This window comes from Myxine glutinosa, chromosome 2 (assembly GCF_964187855.1).
Source record: "Myxine glutinosa chromosome 2, kmMyxGlut1.1, whole genome shotgun sequence".
NCBI classification, from domain to species: domain Eukaryota; kingdom Metazoa; phylum Chordata; class Myxini; order Myxiniformes; family Myxinidae; genus Myxine; species Myxine glutinosa.
In genome coordinates, this window is record NC_136262.1 from 60,326,927 (window position 1) to 60,349,295 (window position 22,369).

Here is a 22,369-nt window from a genome sequence, read left to right on the forward strand (position 1 = left end):
TAAACCTATTTAAAGTGTATGCGCACATAACTAATAAAAAAAACGAAGAAATATCTCTCGGTAATTTCCTGAAACATATTTTACTTCCGGCTAATAATGTTGAATGAAATAAAAACGAAGAAATACATGTCGGCATCATTGTTGACGTTTTTGTGACGACTGTCATCAAACGAAAAAGTAATATATCTTAACGGAAAAGCAAAAGCGAATTTTTAATATATATCGACACGTTGCCGTCGGTGTCATGTTGGGCGGTGTATGATACACCATGACGCGATTTTTAAAAATATATCTCTGCATTTTCCCGCGTGTGTGGAATGTTTGTGGAAAATTAAAGATTTCAAATAAACCTATTTAAAGTGTATGCGCACATAACTAATAAAAAAAACGAAGAAATATCTCGGTAATTTCCTGAAACATATTTTACTTCCGGCTAATAATGTTGAACGAAAAAAAAACGAAGAAATATATGTCGGCATCATTGTTGACGTTTTTGTGACGACTGTCATCAAACGAAAAAGTAATATATCTTAACGGAAAAGCAAAAGCGAATTTTTAATGTATATTGACATGTTGCCGTCGGTGTCATGTTGGGCGGTGTATGATACATCATGGCGCGATTTTTAAAAATATATCTCTGCATTTTCCCGCGTGTGTGGAATGTTCTCAATTATTGCTGACACCGAGTCTGAAACCATCGATAAAAATGAAATCATATGATGAGTTAGATTGGAGATAAAGGCGTGAGAGAGACTCAATGGCCTTGAAGTTACAGGCGTTTGAGAATTCATTTCGTTCTATAAAGGGCAACTTTCATTGGATTTTCTTCCCGTTTTTTTTCAACCGAGTCTAAAACAATGTTAGCGACTGTGAAAAATGAAATGTTATATCGAATTTGATTTGAAATAAAACTGGGAGAGAGAGCAAGACACCACGGGCCTACAAAACAGGCCTCAAAGCTATGCGAGTTAATAAAATGGTGGATATTTGTTTATAATTATATGAAGCCACTCCTAGAATGGGTGGAGCTATGGGTGGAGCTACTCTGCAAACCACACCCCGGACAGACACCCAAACAGAATCATCTACGGCTATTATAATATATATATATATATATATATATATATATATATATATATATATATATATATATATATATATATATATATATATATACATATATATATATACATATATATATATACATATATTATATATATATATATATATATATATATATATATATATATATACATATATTTATATATACATATATTTATATATACATATATTTATATATATATATATATATATATATATATATATATATATATATATATATATATATATATATATATATACAGTCACGTGAAAAAGTAAGTACACCCCATGTAAAGTTTTGGCTTTTTCAAAATATTTCAACATACAGCTATTTGATCTTCATTTCAACAATATTGATAGATAAAGGTGATATAATATAACTAAGATCATGAAACATTTACATTTTGTAGTCCATTTTATAATTTAAATAAACATAAATGCAAATTTCGCATGTGGAAAAAGTAAGTACACCCCTACATTTATCACAACTTCAAATACCTAAAATTAGAATCAGGTGCACCAGCTCAGGTGCAAATGATTAGAACATAGTTAGAGAGGCTCTTGGAGGAACCTGTCTTATTTAGACCTCAGACATTTAGTTTGGTTTGCTCTTTGTTATTGAAGTGTGCGGCGTCACCATGCCAAGATCCAAAGAGCTCTCTGTGACCTTCAGAAAGAAGGTTATAGATGCCTACGAGTCTGGGAAGGGATTAAAAAAGATCTCCAAACAATTTAAAATCAATCATTCGACTGTCCGGAAGATCATCTACAAGTGGAGAAGATTCCAAACAACTGCCAACTTGTTCAGGCCAGGCCGCCCCAGCAAGTTCAGCCCAAGAGCAGACCGCAAGCTGCTGAAAGAAGTCTCTAAGAACCCCAGAATGTCATCACTGGACCTACAGGTAGCTCTTGCCGCTGTTGATGTAAAAGTGCACGAGTCTACCATTAGAAAGAGGCTGCACAAATTTGATCTACATGGGAGGTGTGCCAAGAGGAAACCTTTGCTGTCCAGAAAGAACATCAGGGCAAAACTAAAGTTTGCCAATGAACATTGAACACCTCGGCAAAGACCAGCACTTCTGGAACAATGTGCTGTGGACAGATGAGTCAAAGGTAGAGATATTTGGCCACAGTACCAGAAGACATGTTTGGCGAAAACCAAAGACAGCATTTCACCACAAGAACCTGATACCAACTGTAAAGCATGGTGGTGGAAATATTATGGTTTAGGGCAGCTTTGCTGCATCAGGGCCTGGGCAGCTCACCATCATAGAATCCACTATGAATTCTTTATTGTACCAGAGGGTGCTTGAGGATAATGTGAGTCCATCTGTCGGAAAGTTGAAGCTCAACCGTAGGTGGACCTTGCAACATGACAATGACCCTAAACATACCAGTACATCCACCAAGGAATGGCTGAATAGAAAGCAATGGAGGGTTCTGGAATGGCCAAGTCAAAGCCCGGATCTAAATCCCATCGAGATGTTGTGGGGGGATTTGAAACGAGCTGTGCATGCAGGAAACCCCTCAAACATCCCACAGCTGAAATAATTCGGCATGGAGGAGTGGGCAAAAATTTCTCCCAGTCGATGTCAGAGACTGGTAGACAGTTATAAGAAACGCCTACTTGAGGTTGTTTCTGCCAAAGAGGGCAATGCCACCTATTAGAGCCAAGGGTGTACTTACTCTTACCACATGCAAAATTTGCATTTATGTTTATTTAAATTATACAATGGACTACAAAATGTAAATGTTTCATGATATTTGTTATATTATATCACCTTTGTCTATCAATATTGTTGAAATGAAGATCAAATAGCTGTATGTTGAAATATGTTGAAAAAGTCAAAACTTTACATGGGGTGTACTTACTTTTTCACGTGACTATATATATATATATATATATATATATATATATATATATATATATATATACTTCCATGCTCTTCTAGCTGAAGTAAGCTGCATAAAGCAACCATGAAAAGTTACATGAGGTAAGCTCTTTAAAACTCTATTTGAGTTCCTCTGCAGTTGTAAAACATTCACATGTAGTACATGCATGAGATTCCCAATGGTACAGGCCCCTCAGTCACCGGACGGTTTCATCACTTATTAGCGAGTCATCGGCGACAGTGGAGACAGAAGCGCGCACCACCAACGTTTCCAAGCATGTACCAAGTGCAATATCAATAACAGTTAACATATAAATAACAAGACCCAATCACATCTTTCCCTGTAATTGTAGGGTATAACCAATCGGCTCTCACCGAATCAATTACCCCAGGTGGCTAGGATTATAAATAAATTAATTCCTCCCATGCTCTTGTTGCCAAAGAAAGTGGCATAAAGCAACCAAGAAAGGCTACACAACGATATGAAAAGCTACAAACGGCTTACCTTGTGTAGCTTTTCTTGGTTGCTTTATGTAGCTTTCTTCAGCTGGAAGAGCATGGGGGAGTCAATTTATTTATAATCCTAGCCACCTGGGGTAATTGATTAGGTGAGAGCAGACTCATGCAGTATAGATATATTATATATATAATTATTTATAGTTATATATATATCTATATTATATATATATCTATATTATATGTATATATATATATATATATATATATATATACACATATATCCCTTTGTGCTTCAGTATATTCACCCCTCTCTCTATCTTCTCTCCTGGTCCTCTTTATTTCTCCCCATATTAGCACTTCCCTTCATCTTTGCATACATAGTATATCGATGTATCCTCAACAACTGTAAAAATGGCACTGATATAAGGTTCCTCACAAAATATAAGTGCTTTGAAAGAGCTAAGTGTATAAACAGGCATAATAACGACAGCGACATGTCTCGGAAGTACATAGAATCAAAATCAAGCTGGCACAACATTCGAGGGGAGTTCAGACACAATAGTAAACTTCAATGCGTGCAAACTCTTCCTCTCCAATCAATCTTACTTGAGATAGTCAAAAGCAAGCCCTCCACCTCGCATTCTCAAGTTTGGCCAAGTTAAATCATGCCGATGACTTCACTTCTGAGATTATTAAGCCATAAATGAATTTACAGATAATAACAGTAGACAATTATGTCCCACCTGGAAAGTCCTTCGACACAGGTGCCACAACCGCATCCATTCCAATTCAAAGATTGCAGCAACGGACAGGTGGGCAAGACTGCCGTCCAGAGATGGAAATGATAAACTGTCTGTTGTGACGAATTTATGTGTCACTGCTGTACTGAAGAACTTCACATCTCAACATGCATTAACAAAATCGACCCGTACAACTCAGATATGAAACATGCTTCATGCAAAGAACGAGGAGACGGAGGCTTGCAGCCGAAGAGGACGGCACTCTGTTGAGGATGCGCCGTGTGGCTTTGTGCGCACCGTGCAGGTTAGAGCGGAGAGGCGAGAGCGAAGGGAGGAGAGATTGTGTGGGTGGGGGGTGGGGTGCGCTAAGGGATGGTATGATGATAAGGGAATTGCGAAAAGGCGATGCGATGATGAAAAAAATGAAGTTAATTCAAAAATGTGGTTGGTTGAGGAATGCAAGAGGAAGAGGGAAGAGGATGATATGCTGAAAGAGGAAGAGAAGGTAGAAACAGATGTATGCAAAAGGAGGTTGTACACGACTGCTAAACATGTAGACTTGAATATTGCAACACTGTGTAATGAAATCCATCAAACACAGAATCTATCCATCCAGCATTAACATTCGCACCAAGTGCAGCCAGATTATGCTGTAATTTTCGAGCATAAGGGGATTATGAAAACTCTCTGGTTAACGGAGGAATCGCATAAGAACATCCCGACGACAACACGATCTGCGAAATCGATGGCGCTTCACTGCACACAAAATAAAAGTTGCAAATCAAGAAGGGACACTTGAACAAAGAGGGGACCCTCGACTTTCCGACTTACAAAAAATGATGGTGCACATCATGGGTTGGACATCATGTTTGGCGTCCTGCATCGGTTGCGGCCTTAATTAGGAAGTAGGGGTTGAAAGTGCAGCAACTCCAGGTAGAATCATACCACACCGTCAATTAATCAATCCCGCCAAATACAATACAGCGCCCCAAATAGCAATCCCAAGTGGAAAGGGTTCTGCACTCTGACGACAACTGAACAATCATTAAAAAAAAAAACTCAACAACAAGCAAACAATGGCTACAGGAAATAAATGAGAAAGAGAATGACCACACAGAGCAAAAACCAATAAGCGATTAACTCACTTCCTTTTGAAGTGAAAGAGCCAATGGAAACGGCGCAAAATTTGGAAGTGAATGGAAGGCAGAACAAAAACGGTCCTTGGAATTATTCTGAACCAGTTCAGGCCTGAATGAGTTTAAGCTAGAGCCAAGCAGCATGTTTCCCATTAGCAGCAACACAAACAAGGAAGGTCCAGCGGATTTGGAGGACAGATTTCGCTTGGCTCCCAATTAGCAGTGCACGATTCCGAGTCGCAAAAAAACAAAAAAACACTCAAATCCAGTAAAAGGAAGTTTGCAGCCCGCTGGAGCACACAGGATATCGTTGAACGAAGTCAACAATCATGCCGTTTTGTGTTCATACTGAAAATACCGATACTACTACAACCACTACTACTAGTGCGACTACTACTGCTACTACTACTACTACTACTGCTACTGCTACTACTGCTACTACTACTACTACTACTACTACTGATACGACTGCTACTACTACTACTACTGCTACTGCTACTACTACTACTGATACGACTACTACTACTACTACTGCTACTACTACTACTACTGCTACTACTACTACTGATACTACTACTACTACTGCTACTACTACTACTACTGCTACTACTACTACTGATACTACTACTACTGATACTACTACTACTACTACTACTGATACTACTACTACTGCTACTACTACTACTACTACTGGTACTACTACTACTGATACTACTACTACTGATACTATTGCTACTGCTACTACTACTGATACTGCTACTACTACTACTACTACTACTGCTACTGCTACTACTAAATAGCAATAATAAATGCACAGTTGACTTCAAACTGACTTCATATTCAAACTATGCAATCTTAAATCACTAAACTTGCCAAACGCAACATTGTCCAATTGTTGCTGATTTGTACAAATCCAATGAACGCAAATATGTATCAGGGGTATGCACATATGCAATTTGAGGCAATGTTTTTATGGCCGGATGCCCTTCCTGACGCCAACCCTTAGTCGCCTCTTTTCATCGGGGGTTCTTCTTTTTCATCGTGACATTCGGAGCACACTGTCCTATACAATCCTACCTGGCCCGAGGGTATTCCATTGCCTACCCTCTATAAACGTAACCGCGCCCCCCCCCCCCCCCCTGGAACCGTGGCTCCCGCAAGGTTCAATGCAGGTGTTACCGTTCCAGCCTAAACACTTACCGACTCACTCTTAATTAGCCTATGAAATAAATTAGGAGAGGCTGTGCGAAGCGCGAACTTAGTTATTCTCTTTACCGTTCTACACCCCTTAAGCAACAATTCAAATATGTATAACCCTTGGAATCCTCACTCCAAACTCCTGGGACATGAAGAAAAAGTTCAAAACACAGAAACTTATTCAAACATGCAAAATTCAAGAATATTTGTACAAGCGCTGGATCCTCTAAGGACCATGTCCCCCGGTGGGATACGGTGTGCCTATTCTAAGTTGGGGTACACACCGGGATCATTCATCCCAGCAAGCTGGTGCTCAATTTGCCGACCACAGGAGGATGACAGGCTGAGTCAACCCCCCTGGCATTAATTCAGTGATTGACTGGGATTATGAACTCAATTGACTGGGGATCCCAAGCCAACACCCTAACCACTAAGCCAACACCAGGCTGCAATTATACATGGGGTAAAGAGAAATAAAGCATTTCAGATTATTTTTACAATCTGAACTAGAAGTCATCTCAAAATGCAAAGCCCGTCCGTGTCTGCTTTGTACTCAAACTAAACTTGATGAAAACGACAGTTAAAAAAAAAAATTGTACATTTTATTAATTAGTATTCTCCATATTCGAATAATAAAGGGTTGTTGAAGATTTGATGACAAAAGCTCATTTGGTAAAATATGTATGGCCTGGACAGACACTGAAGCTCAATGGTAAATAAAAAAAGAAACGTGGAAGCGATGACGCACTGCGGTGGGGCTAATAAGGACTATTTATAGTCACTGACTTTGCCCCTTCACATTTTGATCCAATTTTTAATCGACCATCCATATTCTCATAATAATGTTTTGTTGAAAATTTGATAACAATACGTGAAATGGTAAAAAAAAAAAAAGGTTATGGCCTGGACACACACACACACACACACACACACACACACACACACACACACACACACACACACACACACACACACACACACACACACACACACACATCGTTTTTTCATTTCTGTTCCTCACAATTCTATCTCTCTCTTATACACACACACACACACACACACACACACACACACACACACACACAAACACACACACACACACATATATATATATATATGCACACACACAAACACACAAGCTATTGCAAAACCCCATCTCTCGCTGTGCGGGGGCACAAGATAATTATGTTGCATTGTCGACGTTGTTGCTTTGTGATAATTGAGTCGACATTGTTGCTTTGTAATAATTGAACGCATCATTCCAATGAATGAATGATTCTGGGATGATTGCTACTGGAGCAGCAGTCTCTCTTTTTTGAAACGTGAGGTTCCTCTCAACGGCCTAGCCTCCGGTGTGGATGTTAAAACTTTAAAAAAAATACTATGAGGAGGAGGGAGGAAGGAGGAGGGAATATTTTATCCATTGTGCAAACTGGTTTCCAATTAGCCATGTTGGCTTTCATTAAAACAGGATTGTGGTAATTGAAGCCGAATTTTTTTTATTTTTTTTACAATTTCCTAATTTCTCCGCAGACCTTCTGAATCATTTCCAGAGCAGCTCTGAAGTTAATTAGTAGAGTTTAGCAAAATAAAATTGAAGGCGCCTCTAACATGCACAAAAAGGTGTTGGTAGATATCGGCAAACACATCCTGGCGCATTACCTCGCATACCACCATTCGGTGCCAACGCCTTTTCCTGACTATTTGTTCTCGATTCCAAACATTTGTGCTCGACAAAACTGAAATCAGGATCAACAGGATGTGCAGGATCATGACATCGCGAAGCAGGTTACTAAATATCTGAAAGTTAAAAAAAATATCGGTGCAAGCAATTCTCAAGGACATTTTTTGGAAGGGCTCAGGTATAAGCAAACCCATGTGAGCAAGAATCTCACATCAATACGTCATGACCCGATGGCTGCTCGGAATTAATAGTTCCTCAAACTGTATAATTCCTACGCATTCAGGGTAAGGAACGACGTTAATGGGACAGCAATTCAGCAATTTAGCTTGTAGCTTCCGGGTTGGTATTGACAAGGTCAAGCCACATATCTGTGAAGAGGTTCCCAAGAGGAAACTTAAGCTTCTGCTATCGACCTTGGGTTGGAATTAAATGCTCATCCTCATGGGACAATGCAAACTGGTTATCCAGAAAATCCCAGAGCATGCGAGTCGCTGGCTTTAAAGTGAACACTTCTGATATAGTTGGAGGCTTTAAAGTGACCACTCAACATATAGTTGGAGGCCTTGGGACAAAGTGGTGGCTCAGGAATGGCGGGGCTAAGATGGGTGTTGAAAATGTGCAGTAGTAATTTCCTTTTTGTATACATGGTCGAGGCTCATGGAAGAGCTCATGGCTCCTAGCTTCCGGGTTGGTATTGACATTCCTACACCCTATAATCAAATAATAACGAGAGAAAGGAGGCTCAGGTATTCCCCTGCGAATTGAAGACGTGCACAGTTCCAGAGGAATGTGTTCACCATTACAGCACACAAATGGGACGGCCTAATTTACAGAGCCGATGATGCCAAGGAAGTGCATGCATGGACTGTGAGTTGTGCGTTGCCTTTCACCAGGGACTGTGCGGCACATAAAACAACAGGAAGTATGAAGGAAACAAACAGAGGAAGGAAAATCTGTTTCCTCAAACGTACAGTTTCCCATCAGCTTGCTATAAAATACTGATGCTATGAGTTGCATCAGCTGTTTGTGTCGCTCACTAGAAATCCAACAAAATGTAAATACCTTTTCCATGCTGCAAATAGTCTCCTGTATACCACGTAAGATACATAGCTGTCAAACGTCTTCATTACTGGTTTTGCTTGCATCTCAGTAACCTAAATTTGTTTGTGATGAGTCTGCTCATACAGCATAAAGAGACAACTGATTGTTATGTATGCAAAGATGGTGGAATATTTCCAGACATGGCTGGTCATCTTCAAAGAAGGTCTGATTGACGCCTCAATCTGGCTTGGCGAAAAAGCGAGGTTAAAGTACATGATAGCGGCACATTACATGGCTCTGATAAGGGAAGGTCGATAGTTTAGGGCAGCCAACACTTTCTGTGATGACCTTTATGGTCTACTTTATTCTACACTGCAGGTTTCCTGAAGCAAGTGAAGTTTAAATACTGTCGTATTCCCGGGATTAACATCCTCTAAGGTAACGGGTAGCCAATCGAGCTTTACACTCCGAGGTGTACAATCCAACTATTGCAGAGTGAATACGCATGGGGGATGAGGCAGCGAAGGGTAGCGAAGCTCTTACCTGCACAGACCCCACTGGACGTCTTCGACCCTGGTAATCAACTCAACCCAACATGGAATTAAAATGTACAATAAAAAGGCTTAATAAAACTAATGCCAGCAAACAAGAAAATGCACAATAAAACTAAGATTCCTAATCGAGGGACCCTCCATACAGACGTGTAAAACAACACAAGGGGAAAAATAACTGAAAGTAAAAATGTGTGTTTGTGTACTTAGCTCTGGTCGCCTTGATCATCCGGGATCGTCACAGGCCCCCGCATCCGTGTGCGGGAAAACACACGCCCTGGCGCAAAGTCCGTGCGCTGGAAACAGGTCTTGGCACGCAGTTCATTCCTCCAGCCGCCGAGCGCAAAGCGAGCAGGCCGCGCCCATCCACTCGCCGTCTGCTCCACACAGCAACGCGGTCTCAGCATGGACAGCCGCCGCACCATCAGCACCAACGAGCCAGGGAAAGGAAAATGCGGCCGCTCGAACCGATCGGCCGGACCAAAAAGCACAAATGCCCGACTGCACGACACCAATGTCCCTGTCCAAACGCAATAGCAGGAAAATGCAACTGTGCCTTCAATAGGAACCCAGCGCAAGAGATATAACTTTGACTGCTAGTGATGACGGCCACAATGCAAAAGAGTCGTATCTGCGACTGTTCACTTTCCTGGCGTAAGAGCACAAAATTCCGGGCCTCAAGTCTTTTGTTCCCAAGGCTCTTACATCATTCGACGTTGTCGTGCGTGCTCCAATCAGCAAGTCCATCTCCTCGCTCTTTGGCCGTCCTGACCAATCATTCTTCGAGGCGTGGCCTCACGGCCACTTGCCGGCCTTTGTGATCACCCGGTCGGTTGTATCAGCGGTAGTTGAGTGTCCTGGTTCCGGGTACTTTTATTTGGTGTTTATTTTAGGTGTGCAAAGCATGGCGGAAGTGGTGTGTGTTATAACGAAAAGAGGGGAAATCACAGAGGCCATTTACATACAGGGGATTTACCCTTAACCGCACCCCTCATCATGGGGACAAAGATTCACTCTTACCTGACATCCGGTCTTATGGGTCCCTACTTAGGTACAGGGGGTTCTTCTTTTTCATCGTGACATTCGGAGCACACTATCCTAGTATCCTATACAATCCTACCTGGCCCTAAGGTATTCCATTGCCTACCCCCTATAAATGTAACAATACTTAACTTTTGCTTGGACCTCTTACTAAACCTTCCCTCTACCCCTTCACTTGCCTTGTCGGTCCTTTTTTCCATCGTTTTATTGACATGATGGGAATCTGCTCTGAGTATGGGAGGTCAGCAGTTCAAAACAAGACCCCAGCCAAATCAGACCGATTACTTGATGCTCGGAATCAAAAATGGATGGAGAATGGACACATAACCATATGTCGGCTGGCAACCATTGCCCAGGCTTGATATGCCTAACAGCCTCCTCCTACATTAACGTACACTGTAAGAGAGCTTTGATATGATAATGTGTATCACCAGAGTCCCTTCCACAGACTGTGAGTTGGCCTTACAACCTCTCATGCGGATAAGCTCAGGATGCTCATCTTACCATCAGTTTCTTGTGTATTGCAGGGTCACAGAAATGTAAGCATCATGGGGAAGTAGTCAAAAACAATTAAAGTATAATGAATGGAATCAACAGATGTTGATCAAGGTATGCTAACCACCTTGGGAAGCAAGGAGAAGCTAACATTTGTGGCGGTCATCCTTCGTCGAAGCAAAAGAGCGTTAACCCTCTTTTGCTTTGTTGAAGGGTTAACAACCACCTTTACTCCATCTAAAGGTAAATGCGCAAAATGCCAGCTTCTCTCTGCTCACCATGGCGGTTAGTATACCTCAATCAATGTTCTAGTGATTCCATCCATTGTTCAACCTGTCCGCCAACACAAACCAACACCATCTCACATGAATTATTCATTCTTAAATTGAAGTCTAATTTCTTGGCAGAACATTCAACGTGATACTGTACATGTAAGAATTGGAAAGGTTAGTGTAGGAATGGTTAGTGAAAGCATGTCTTCACTGCCAATCCAATCTAGCTCCGAAGTGTGCACATACACTACAAAACACGTATCCTGTGGACTTTTTTTCAGCAAATTGCTCGTCATCTTCAGCATAATGCAAGAAGAGTAACTTGGGCCTTGTATCTGTGGCAATGAATCAACAACCAGGTGCTCTGACCCGAGTGTCACAAATGTGTAGGTGCAACCATCTTGGTAGCATGCACAAAGTGTGGTGCTCACTAGCCAATTGAAAACGTACATTTTGGTTGGGCGAGATCACAGAAAGAATGTGGAAAGATGAATAACCTGGCTGAAACAATGCATGGCACAATTTGTCAAGATGGTTGGCATGGAAAGGTGACTTTGGGTTTTTCAACAGCATTGCAAGTAGTAGGAGAATGGGGGTCTGAAGCACACTAAAATTTAACATTGAAGTCAATGGAGAAAATTAAGGTTAATTATTGACTCACTGGATTTTCAATTACAGACTTGGCATTTAGTATGGAATATTTTTTTTGTGGGGGTGAACTTACTTTTCAAGATGTCTTAGAACCAAAAGTTCATTGGAATTATGTTGAAATTATTCTAGATTTTGTTAATGTGACCTTTAAAAGAAACAAAAACCACATTTGACATTTCGAAACAAATAAATTGATCCTTGAAAGTGATGTAAACTGATATCGAACTCAATTCATGGACAGTACTGTGTTAAACTTCTGTACGTTTTCCAGAAGTATCTCTATATTTTGCACATTAGCCAAATTTTTTTAATCAAAAACAAAAGTTAAATTACGACTGGGATTACGGACAGTAAAATTACAGTTCAGTACTTCGTGTAACCCCCACGAGCATTCAGGAGAGCACGTACACGTTGAAGCATGCTGTTCACGAGATTTGCCAAGGTTTGGACAGGAATCGCTTGCCATGCAGTGACAATAGCCTGCTGCAATTCACGCACAGAGGTCGGCTGCTGGTCCAAGTGGTCGATTTGACGTGTTAATTCTGCCCACAAGTTCTCTATCGGATTCATATCCGGGGACATGGCAGGCCACTCCATATGCTCTACACCACGGTCAGCAAGAAAGTGTTGGATCATGCGAGCACGATGAGGCCGTGCATTGTCATCTTGGAAGACAGTTTCCTCGAAAGGCTGCACGAGCAAATGGAAGCAATGTTTCTTCCAGAATGGCCCTGTACTTGAACTGGTTCAGGTTTCCATTCAGAACAACCAGGTCAGTTTTGCCCCCTGCATGAAAAGCAGCCCAAACGGTCACCCCACCACCTCCAGCTTGGACTCTTGGCACTATACAATCTTTGTTGTAGGCTTCATGCACTTGTCTGCACACTCGGACGCGGCCATCTTGACGATAGACCAGAAATCTAGACTCGTCACTGAAGATCACGTGATTCCAGTGTCCTGGCTGCCATTGACGGTGCTCTCTGGCCCACTGCAATCGGCGCTGGCCGTGTTGTCTGGTCAGGCGTGGCGTTCTCAGGGGATGCCTGGCACGATAGCCTGCTTGAACCAGTCGTTGGTTGACTAGCCTTCTGGATACAGGCACTAACAAATAAATCACCAAAGTGTAAAAGAAACTCACCAGATTGATATACTGAGTTAAGAAAGTAAACCCAAGTCAAGAAAAAAAAAAAATTCCATATTAAATGCCAAGTCTGTAGATTTTATCCTCCAATTCATTCCCACCCCCCAAGATTTAAAGATGTTCAACAGACATTCGCTAACGCTCATTCTCACTCACTGCGTAAGTTCGCTGTTAGTCGGAGCATTCAAGACACCCCATTCTCCTACTACTTGTGGTGGAAGGGAAAATTGGGGGAAGGGAAATTAGGGAGGGGAAGGAGAGGGAGAAATGGGGGAAGGAGGAATTAGGGAGGGGGACTGCATTTGATTATACTCACTAAGTGGGCCAATGAATATTTGTTTATGTTGTATTTTAGAGAATCATTAAATTTTCTTTTACACTCATCACCATCAAGTATATTAACAAGCAATATGTTGGAAGTTGATTCTTGGTACAAGTATCTTTGTTGATCAGAGATGAAATGGCTAAATCGCCAAGAAAATTTTATTTTTAGCAAAGAGGCATCTATAAATATTACTTTATAAATGGAGCACTGTTATAATACGAAGAAACCCCCAACAATTATGAAGTTAAAAAAGTTTGTTAATAAACCTAAATCTATTCAGGAGGCTGTGGAACAATGTGACAGATACTTTAAAACAGCTCTAAATAACTCCTTTTATAAATCAATGCCACTAACTATGAGACTTGGGTGCTCAATACAGGGTGAAAAGAGGAACCCATTTTTAAAAACAACTCTTAGAGTACGAAAGAATTATGAGGAGTTTCTTGAGAGCAGTCTCATAGAAGAGCTACTCAGGGTTGAAGAGGATTGTAGTCCAGGAATAAGGTATATTTCTATATTCCTATCCCCCAAACAACAACATTAATCGTCCCATCCCTGTATAGTAGTAAAGTGTCAACCTATTGCTTTCAAGGGTATTATCTGCTTTCCTGTGTCTTTTGTAATTCCTGTGAATAAAATGAACCTAAAATCTCTTCTCCTTTTAAATCATATAATTTGTAAGTCCAAGGAATTGTATTCATTACATCAACAATTTAAAAGAGTTCATTAGTCCATCTTTTTGTATAACCTTTCTCAAAATGAATTTTCCATCTGTATATTCTTACAATATCACCAACTTTGAACTTTGGCTTTCTCAAATTAATCTCCTTTTCGTATTCTAATTTTGTAAATGTTTCCGACGATTTTGATTTTGTTGATGAATGAACTGTATTATTGTAATTATCTACAATGTCCTGAATTAAAGATACCCATTGTTGAGAACCGAGTTGTGTGAATTTTTTATATAGTCTCTCTTTCAAAGTGTGATTAAAATGCTCAATAACAACTGCCTTTCCTTCATTAAAGGTGCTGTATAATGTAGTACCATTATCTTTAAGGAAATTCATAAATGTTTTGTTATAAAACTCTGTTCCCTCATCAATCCATAACTTCTTTGGTTTCCTTATGCTTTTACTAAATATTTCACTGAAAGCTAACATAAGAGTATTACCACTTTTGTTTTTCAAAGGAACAACCCATGCAAATCTACTCCTCAAATCAATAATGGTTAAAGCATGCTTGTATCCCTTATCATTATTTAGTTCAATTAAATTACCAGAGCAGATGTAATCAACCCCTTGGGAATAAACCTTCCTTCTTTTAAACTTTGTGATTATAGGTTTATGTAATTCATCAGCTAAAGCTATTTGCTCCTCAATCTTGATAACATCATTAGAGCTTAATAGTTTTTTTGATAACCAAGCCCGTCTCAATTTAGCACTTATCAATGTTTTCACAATAAACTTATCAACTTTCTCTCTCAACGTTGGATTTCGTATCAAAGACAAATTGTACAACATTTCTCTGTCGGCTCTATGTTTTTCATCCAACGTAGTGCTATTCCCATAATCAATATCGTGTTTCATACACACTTCATCAACCCTATTTAGAAGTTTAGACCAAGGTTGAGGATTGTCAGCCTCATCTAATCTTATATCCAGTTTGTTCCTGGACCACAGAAAGAATATCCAGGAAGGTGTAATTCCCCTGGAATTCCAGTTGTTGTAAAATTACTACCCGACAAAATCTTTTGTATATCTCCTCCACTTTTATGCTTAGAAATGAATTCACACTTTTTAGAGCCACACACTAAACATATCCGCTTTTGATAAACTCTATTATTTTTACTTTTAACATATGAGACATTTTTAGTATTGGTTTTCTTTTTACACTTAACACAATAACTCATTTATTTATGAGAAAAATTCATACAGAGTGTGAAAACCTTTTTGGTTTCCAACATATACATTTATATCTTGATTTTTAAAACATAAAGAATCCTTAGGAATGTCTTCACTCTCTCCTCCATTTATTTAGGGAAAAAATATCGATAAAACTTTAATTAAAGTCAATAACACCAACATCATCAACTACATAATCTTATTCTTCTTCTTTATCCCCACTTTCTCATTTAAACCTCCTCCCCGAAATTAGAGTTACGAGTGAGGTACCCGTGCTCTGCACGGGTGGGAGGACAGAAACAAACAGACAATGCAGAAACGGTGAATGATAAAGCATGAAACCAATAAATTCCACATTCCTGGAGCACCTTCAGTCGCACGTCAGACATGGACAGCAAGTTCGTGAAGGACTTCCACGAGAAACGTACCCGTTTGCAAACAAACATGTACGTGTGTTCCATACCCAGTCAATGGCGAATCTGCATATGGCGATCCGCGAATGTCACGTTTAGAAAGTAGAAACCATCACGGCATTTCGTCATTCACTTGAACTCGATATCTTTTTTCATTCCAAACAGCATAACTCCAATCACAAATTAAATAACATTAATATAAAAAATAAACTTTTAACAACATTCGTGACATAAACAAATATATTAAATCCTGATGTGAAGTTCCGTACGGTTGGGTGAACACAATTACGAATTCAAAATCGTAATTGTATTCACTCAATTCCAAACATCAATTGATAATTTAACAAAACGATTAACACGATTAATGTTTAACGATTTAATGTTACGATTGAATGACGGTTGTATTGGGATATTATCAAACCCACGCATTGCCGTCATCTGTCCACTCCCGGATTCACTGCAGGTTCGTAATTCTCATCAAAATCTAAACAGTATTTGTAGAATTTCAACAAAAGCCACATCACTGTTCATATCGGTAAATATTATTCCATCGTGTTTGGAAAAACTGGAAAATTGGAAAACTTGGAAAACTGGAAAAACAATAAAGCCTATTTTACTCCAGGGGGTCCTAGGATTACCCACACAAAATATCGTTGCGATCGGTTCAGCCGTTTTTGCGGTACCTTCGAACGGACAGACGGACGGACATTTGGTGAATTATAGTAAGATTCTTGAAAATAATATTTCCATTACACTTTTAATTTCTTAATTTTCCTCCTCATTCCATTCATTGGTTCACTTAGATATAATCGATTAGATTTGATATAATCAAATGCAGCCCCCTCCCCAATTCCCCCTTCCCCCATTTCTCCCTCTCCTTCCCCTCCCTAATTTCCCTTCCCCCAATTTTCCCTTCCACCACAAGTAGTAGGAGAATGGGGTGTCTTGAATGCGCCGACTAACAGCGAACTTACGCAGTGAGTGAGAATGAGCGTCAGCGAATGTCTGTTGAACATCTTGAAATCTTGGGGGTGGGAATGAATTGGAGGATAAAATCTAATTGAAAATCCAGTGAGTCAATAATTAACCTTAATTTTCTCCATTGACTTCAATGTTAAATTTAAGTGTGCCTCAGAACCCCCATTCTCCTACTACTATTGCAGAGCTGCTTAATAAACTGACCACCGTCGGTTTGTATTCATAGCAGGCCTCAGATTACAGATTTTACAAGATAGTGTACACATGAGAAAAGAAAACACATGATTAGATTTTAAAGATTCTCATAACTGAAGTGGGACTCACAAAGGGGCGAGTAGCAAGTTGATTGCAAAATGCGTTTGCATTTACTAAATAAGTTGTATCCAAAGTTCAAAGGTCAAAGTGCTGCTGTTAACATGTGTTGAAGACTCACACAATGTGTGTCAGGTCAAGAGGCTTCTCTGGCTGATCAGGGTAAACGGGATGGATATGATCGCGGCTTGGAACACAGCCCAGGGACTTGCTCAGGGCACGAGTCAGCTTCTTGGCTGGAGATTTCTGTCGTCAAATATACAGCACAATCAGCACAAATTTATTATGCTTCAATAATAATGGTTCTTTAACATATAATGATACATGCAAGAAACGTACAACACATGAGGGGGTTATTTGGCCCATCATGGCAATGCTATATGAACATCCGTTGAACTAAATCTAAACTTTTACGTAACTTCTCTGTACTAACCTAGGTCGTACCATTAACTGTATAAAAAAACCACCTTTTAGAGGCCATTTTTCCCCGCAAGCGGGGGTTGGCCTTTTTCGGGAACTGTGGTATGTTGTTGTTTTTCGGTCCCCTTTTTGAAGCAATGTTTTACGGCCGGATGCCCTTCCTGACGCCAACCCTTTTTGCCGCCTTTAACGACAAGCAGGGAATTACCAGTGAACTGGTACTCAATTTGCCGACCTCGGAAGGTCGACAGGCTGAGTCAACCCCCCTGGCGTTAATTCAGCGATTGACCGGGATTCGAACGCAGGATCCTAGGATCCTAAGCCGGCACCCTAGCCGCTAGCCCAACACCAGGGTACCATTAACTGTATCCCTTGTTAAATTGACTTGCAGGTATTGTGTAATTTTTTTGGAGAATATTTAGCCAAGGTACACCACAGCCAACTCTTTACGAGGGATCGTGTCCATTAGTCAGGTTCACGATGTCAATCACGATCAAACATACACGATTACAGAATATGCCATTTAGAGTTCGTCATCACTGTCCTGTGTGTCGTATCCGACAATATAGTCCGCATCGTTTTCACAGTCCGTTCCACACAAGCAAAGGTCGGTCAAATTGATTGGCAAATCGAATTGGTCGAATGGTCGATCGAATCGAATTCGATGAATCGAATCGAATCGAATCGGTCGAATGGTCGAATGGTCGATCGAAGCGATTGGTCGAATGGTCGAATGGAATTGGTCGATTGGTCGAATTGGTCGAATTGGTCGAATCGAATTGGTCGGAATTGGCAAATGTAAACATTGATTTTCTGATTTTCCATGTAATAACGTTTCTAAAATTGTATAGGTTTGCTAATCTACCATGATTTTGAACGAAAAAACATAGTGAACCTGACTACATATTTAAATGCAGATGGGACAGCCAACTCAATATCATCTTTTGATGGATGGCACTCTTTGATGGCACTGCATCAAGGTGGCAATTTTAAGTTCGATTCAGATTCCATGTGTGAACAAATCTCACCTGACAACCTAGAAGTGAACACGCTATCAACTGAGCTATCCTGACGCCTCTCAGCCGAAAACATCACGGAGGTCTCCCGTCCAATTACCAAACGAGTTTGATTGCTTAGTTTCTGGGATCTAAAGGGATTGGGCACATTCAGACTGAAAAGGCATCGGACTGTTTCGACTTAACGGCTCAAATGCACCAACTCGCCCAGCACCTGCACACATCATATGGAGATGGCCTCTGAATAACCTCCAAGGTCTTATACGAGAAAGGATGCCTGCATATTACAAAAGTTGTATATATACACGAGTATATTGAAGTACCATGAGAAGCCATCAGGTAGCATTTATATTTCTGAACTGTAAACGCTACTGTGTTCAACGTACAAGCAAAAATAGCCTCGTAACGGGCACACGGTGCATACAAAGTAGCCCCTGTGGTGCTTGTGGCTGCAAAGTGTTTGTGCTTCTCGGGTTGTGGTACTAAAAATGGCACATTCACTGTGGCTAGACGACATGCAAATGCAATGGTTGAGCAAATCGAGTCCAACACAACATTCCGTTTGGGAAAGGAGGCCGCACTCATTATACCGTATCGACCTTACCAGACAATTGCGTTTTGTTGTGCACTCCATCACAGTCGAGTACAACTTGCGGGATGATTAGAAAAACAGTTTGTTTTCCCCCTTTTCTCTTGCTGAATGCCTCAAAGCAATGATGTTAATAATGAGGTCAGTGCAATTGGAAGTTTTTTTTTCATCAAAGGTACATTTCTTTCATTTCGTTTCTCTTTTAATACAAGGACCATATTGAGTCTACACATTTACAAAAAAAAAACAAAAAAAAAAACATGCCTCTGCTAGGGTGAACAGTTTACGTTTTATATCCACTGATAGGCCAGGTCGGAATCCAGATATGAACCAAAATCTAATCAGCTTGTTCTTATCACCAATCCAACTAATCCACCAGGTTTTACCATAGCCCGTCCACATCTTTTTTTAACAACATGCTATATATCGTTTTTGTCCCTATCTCACAATGGTGAGAATCACTTTTTAAAAAATTAAACCATTCTTGTATCCGGATCCCAGTCTGGATCTTCTACAAAATCAAATCGATTAGTTCTTCTCACACATCCAACCTGTCCACCAAGTTTCGTTCACATCCGTCCACAACTTTTTGAGATATCCCACTATGTATCGTTTTTGGCCCCATCTCCCAATGGTGAAGAATCACTTAAAAGATTCTAGTAGCCGGATCCGAATCCGGATCTTCACCAAAATCTAATCATTTCGTACTTGTCACATACACTACCTCTCTGCCAAATTTTGGCCAAATCCGTCCACAACTTTTCCAGATATCCTGCTATGTATCGTTTTTGGCCCTATCTCCCAATGATGAAGAATGACTAAAAAAAATTCCACTGGTCGGATCCGAATCCGGATCTTCACCAAAATCTAATAATTTCGTACTTGTCACATGCACTACCTCTCTGCCAAATTTTGGCCAAATCCGTCCACAACTTTTCCAGATATCCTGCTATGTATCGTTTTTGGCCCTATCTCCCAATGGTGAAGAATGACTAAAAAAAATTCCACTGGTCGGATCCGAATCCGGATCTTCACCAAAATCTAATCATTTCGTCCTTGTCGCATGCGCTACCTCTCTCGCAAATTTTGGCCGAATCCATCGACAACTTTTTGAGATATTTTGTTCACAGACAAACAAACAGAAAGACAGACAGGGGTGAAAACATAACCTCCATCACCTTTGGCGACGGAGGTAATAACTCATTCATTTTACACACGAACGGATTTCCCCAATAAGGACATTTCGTACACTTCTTATGAGATTCATTGAACGCTGGACAGACAAGAAGAAAGTGAAATTCGTCACCAGTAGCATTGGCCTCGCATAATGGACATAACTGTGGAAAACGAACTTTCGAATATTGACCATGAGAAAAAGGAAGATTATCGTTGCCACAGCAAAATTTACACATTAACTCTGTGGACAGGAGAGAGTTGCAGCAAATAAGGTTTGAAGTAAAACTTGTTCTTAAATAAACTGTAATTCTGCTGATTAATGTGTCCTGCCCATTTCCCTTTCCTGAGTTTCATTAATTCCAAGATACCCTGCGTTTTGGTTTGTTCTCTGACCCATTCATTTGTCCTGCTGTCTACGTATGCAATACCTAACATCATGGTCGATATTGTGTTATGCTGCTGTCAGATTTTTCTTCATTTTGAGCTCACCTGGACTTCAGTCCGGTGAGCTTATGCGATCGAGCAGTGTCCGTAGGTACGTCAGTCAGTCAGTGAGTCCGTAAACACTGCAGTCATTATCGCTTGAACCAAACTCACGATTTTGATGAAACTTGGCCACAAGCTTTATATCTGATGCATAACGAAGGTGTATTGACCGCATTAAAATCTGCGCTCATTAATGGGTTGAAATCAGGCCTAAAACGCTAAAAAAAAATCCTGCCCTAATCTACAAAGGCATTTTTTGCATTTTTAGCATCAGCAGCAAAATTTTATGACGTCATTGACTGTTGCTCCTGATACATGTGAGCTTCAGGACCCGTGGTCTTACTTTTGTTGTTAATGCCCTGGTCTCTGCCCCATAGATGATAGTTGGCATAATACATTTATTGAAAACTTTCCTTCTCAGACATATAGTCAGGGCCCTTAGGGATATTTTGGGGCCGTTTGGTTCAAATTCTTCCAAAAGCACCAAATTTGGCCCAGATGTTGCCCATGCCATACTCTTTCGATTTTTGACGGGCGCCAAAACGGGCGCCCCCCCCCCCCCGGGGGCCCCATATTGGCGAAATACTAAATGGCCGCCACCCGGATTAGAGGAAAATCAGTTAAATAACCAAAAGGGTTGGAATCATGTATGATACCACTTTTCAGGGGTTTTCGAGGTCGAGGAATCCAATTATGATGTTATTTTGATGATTCGAGGTCAAGGTCAACCCTCAAGGTCATCTTAAAGGTCATTTCTGAGTCAAACATGTCGGTTTTTGAGTTTTTTGTCAAGATTTACACAAGGTTCACCATTTTATGTTTCTGGGTTGGGTAATCGAACTCTGACCTTATTTTTGACAATTAGAGGAAATATTTACATGTCTATTTCCTAACTTGCAGGCATATGCAGTTCATCAGTCTAATTACAAAGGTACGGATTTTGATGTTTTATGAACTGTATGCCATATCCTTGTATTAAATTTTTGTGCGATCATGATCTGGGTTCATGTATACATGATTGTATACATGTCATAAATATGACGTCATAGGTCATGTGACCTGGCGGCCATATTGGATTTTATGAAAACCTTAAAAATGGATCCCTGCCTTCATTTTTCGATCGATTTATTTTGAACTTTGACCACTTATAGTACGCCATGCGATTGGATGCATCTCCTAATTATGACGTCATAGGTCAGGTGACATGGCGGGATGGACCGGTATGGTCCCCGGATCATACCGCCCTTGGCGCCCATCAAAAATCGAAAGATTATGGCATGGGCAACATCTGCGCCAAATTTGATGCTTTTGGAAGAATTTGAACCAAAATATCCCTAAGGGCCCTGACTAAT

The 22,369-nt window shown here is 40.4% G+C and overlaps 1 protein-coding gene across 7 annotated transcripts in view; it reads right to left on the reverse strand.

The window, feature by feature from the left end:
- DTNB (dystrobrevin beta) overlaps nucleotides 1–22,369 on the reverse strand; it is a 277,429-nt gene that overhangs the window by 83,488 nt on the left and 171,572 nt on the right. For all 7 annotated transcript variants that reach the window (XM_078773345.1, XM_078773348.1, XM_078773344.1 and 4 more), the window contains exon 9: nucleotides 17,452–17,576. In XM_078773345.1, the coding sequence (XP_078629471.1) occupies nucleotides 17,452–17,576 (125 nt within the window). The remainder of the gene's footprint in view (nucleotides 1–17,451; nucleotides 17,577–22,369) is intronic.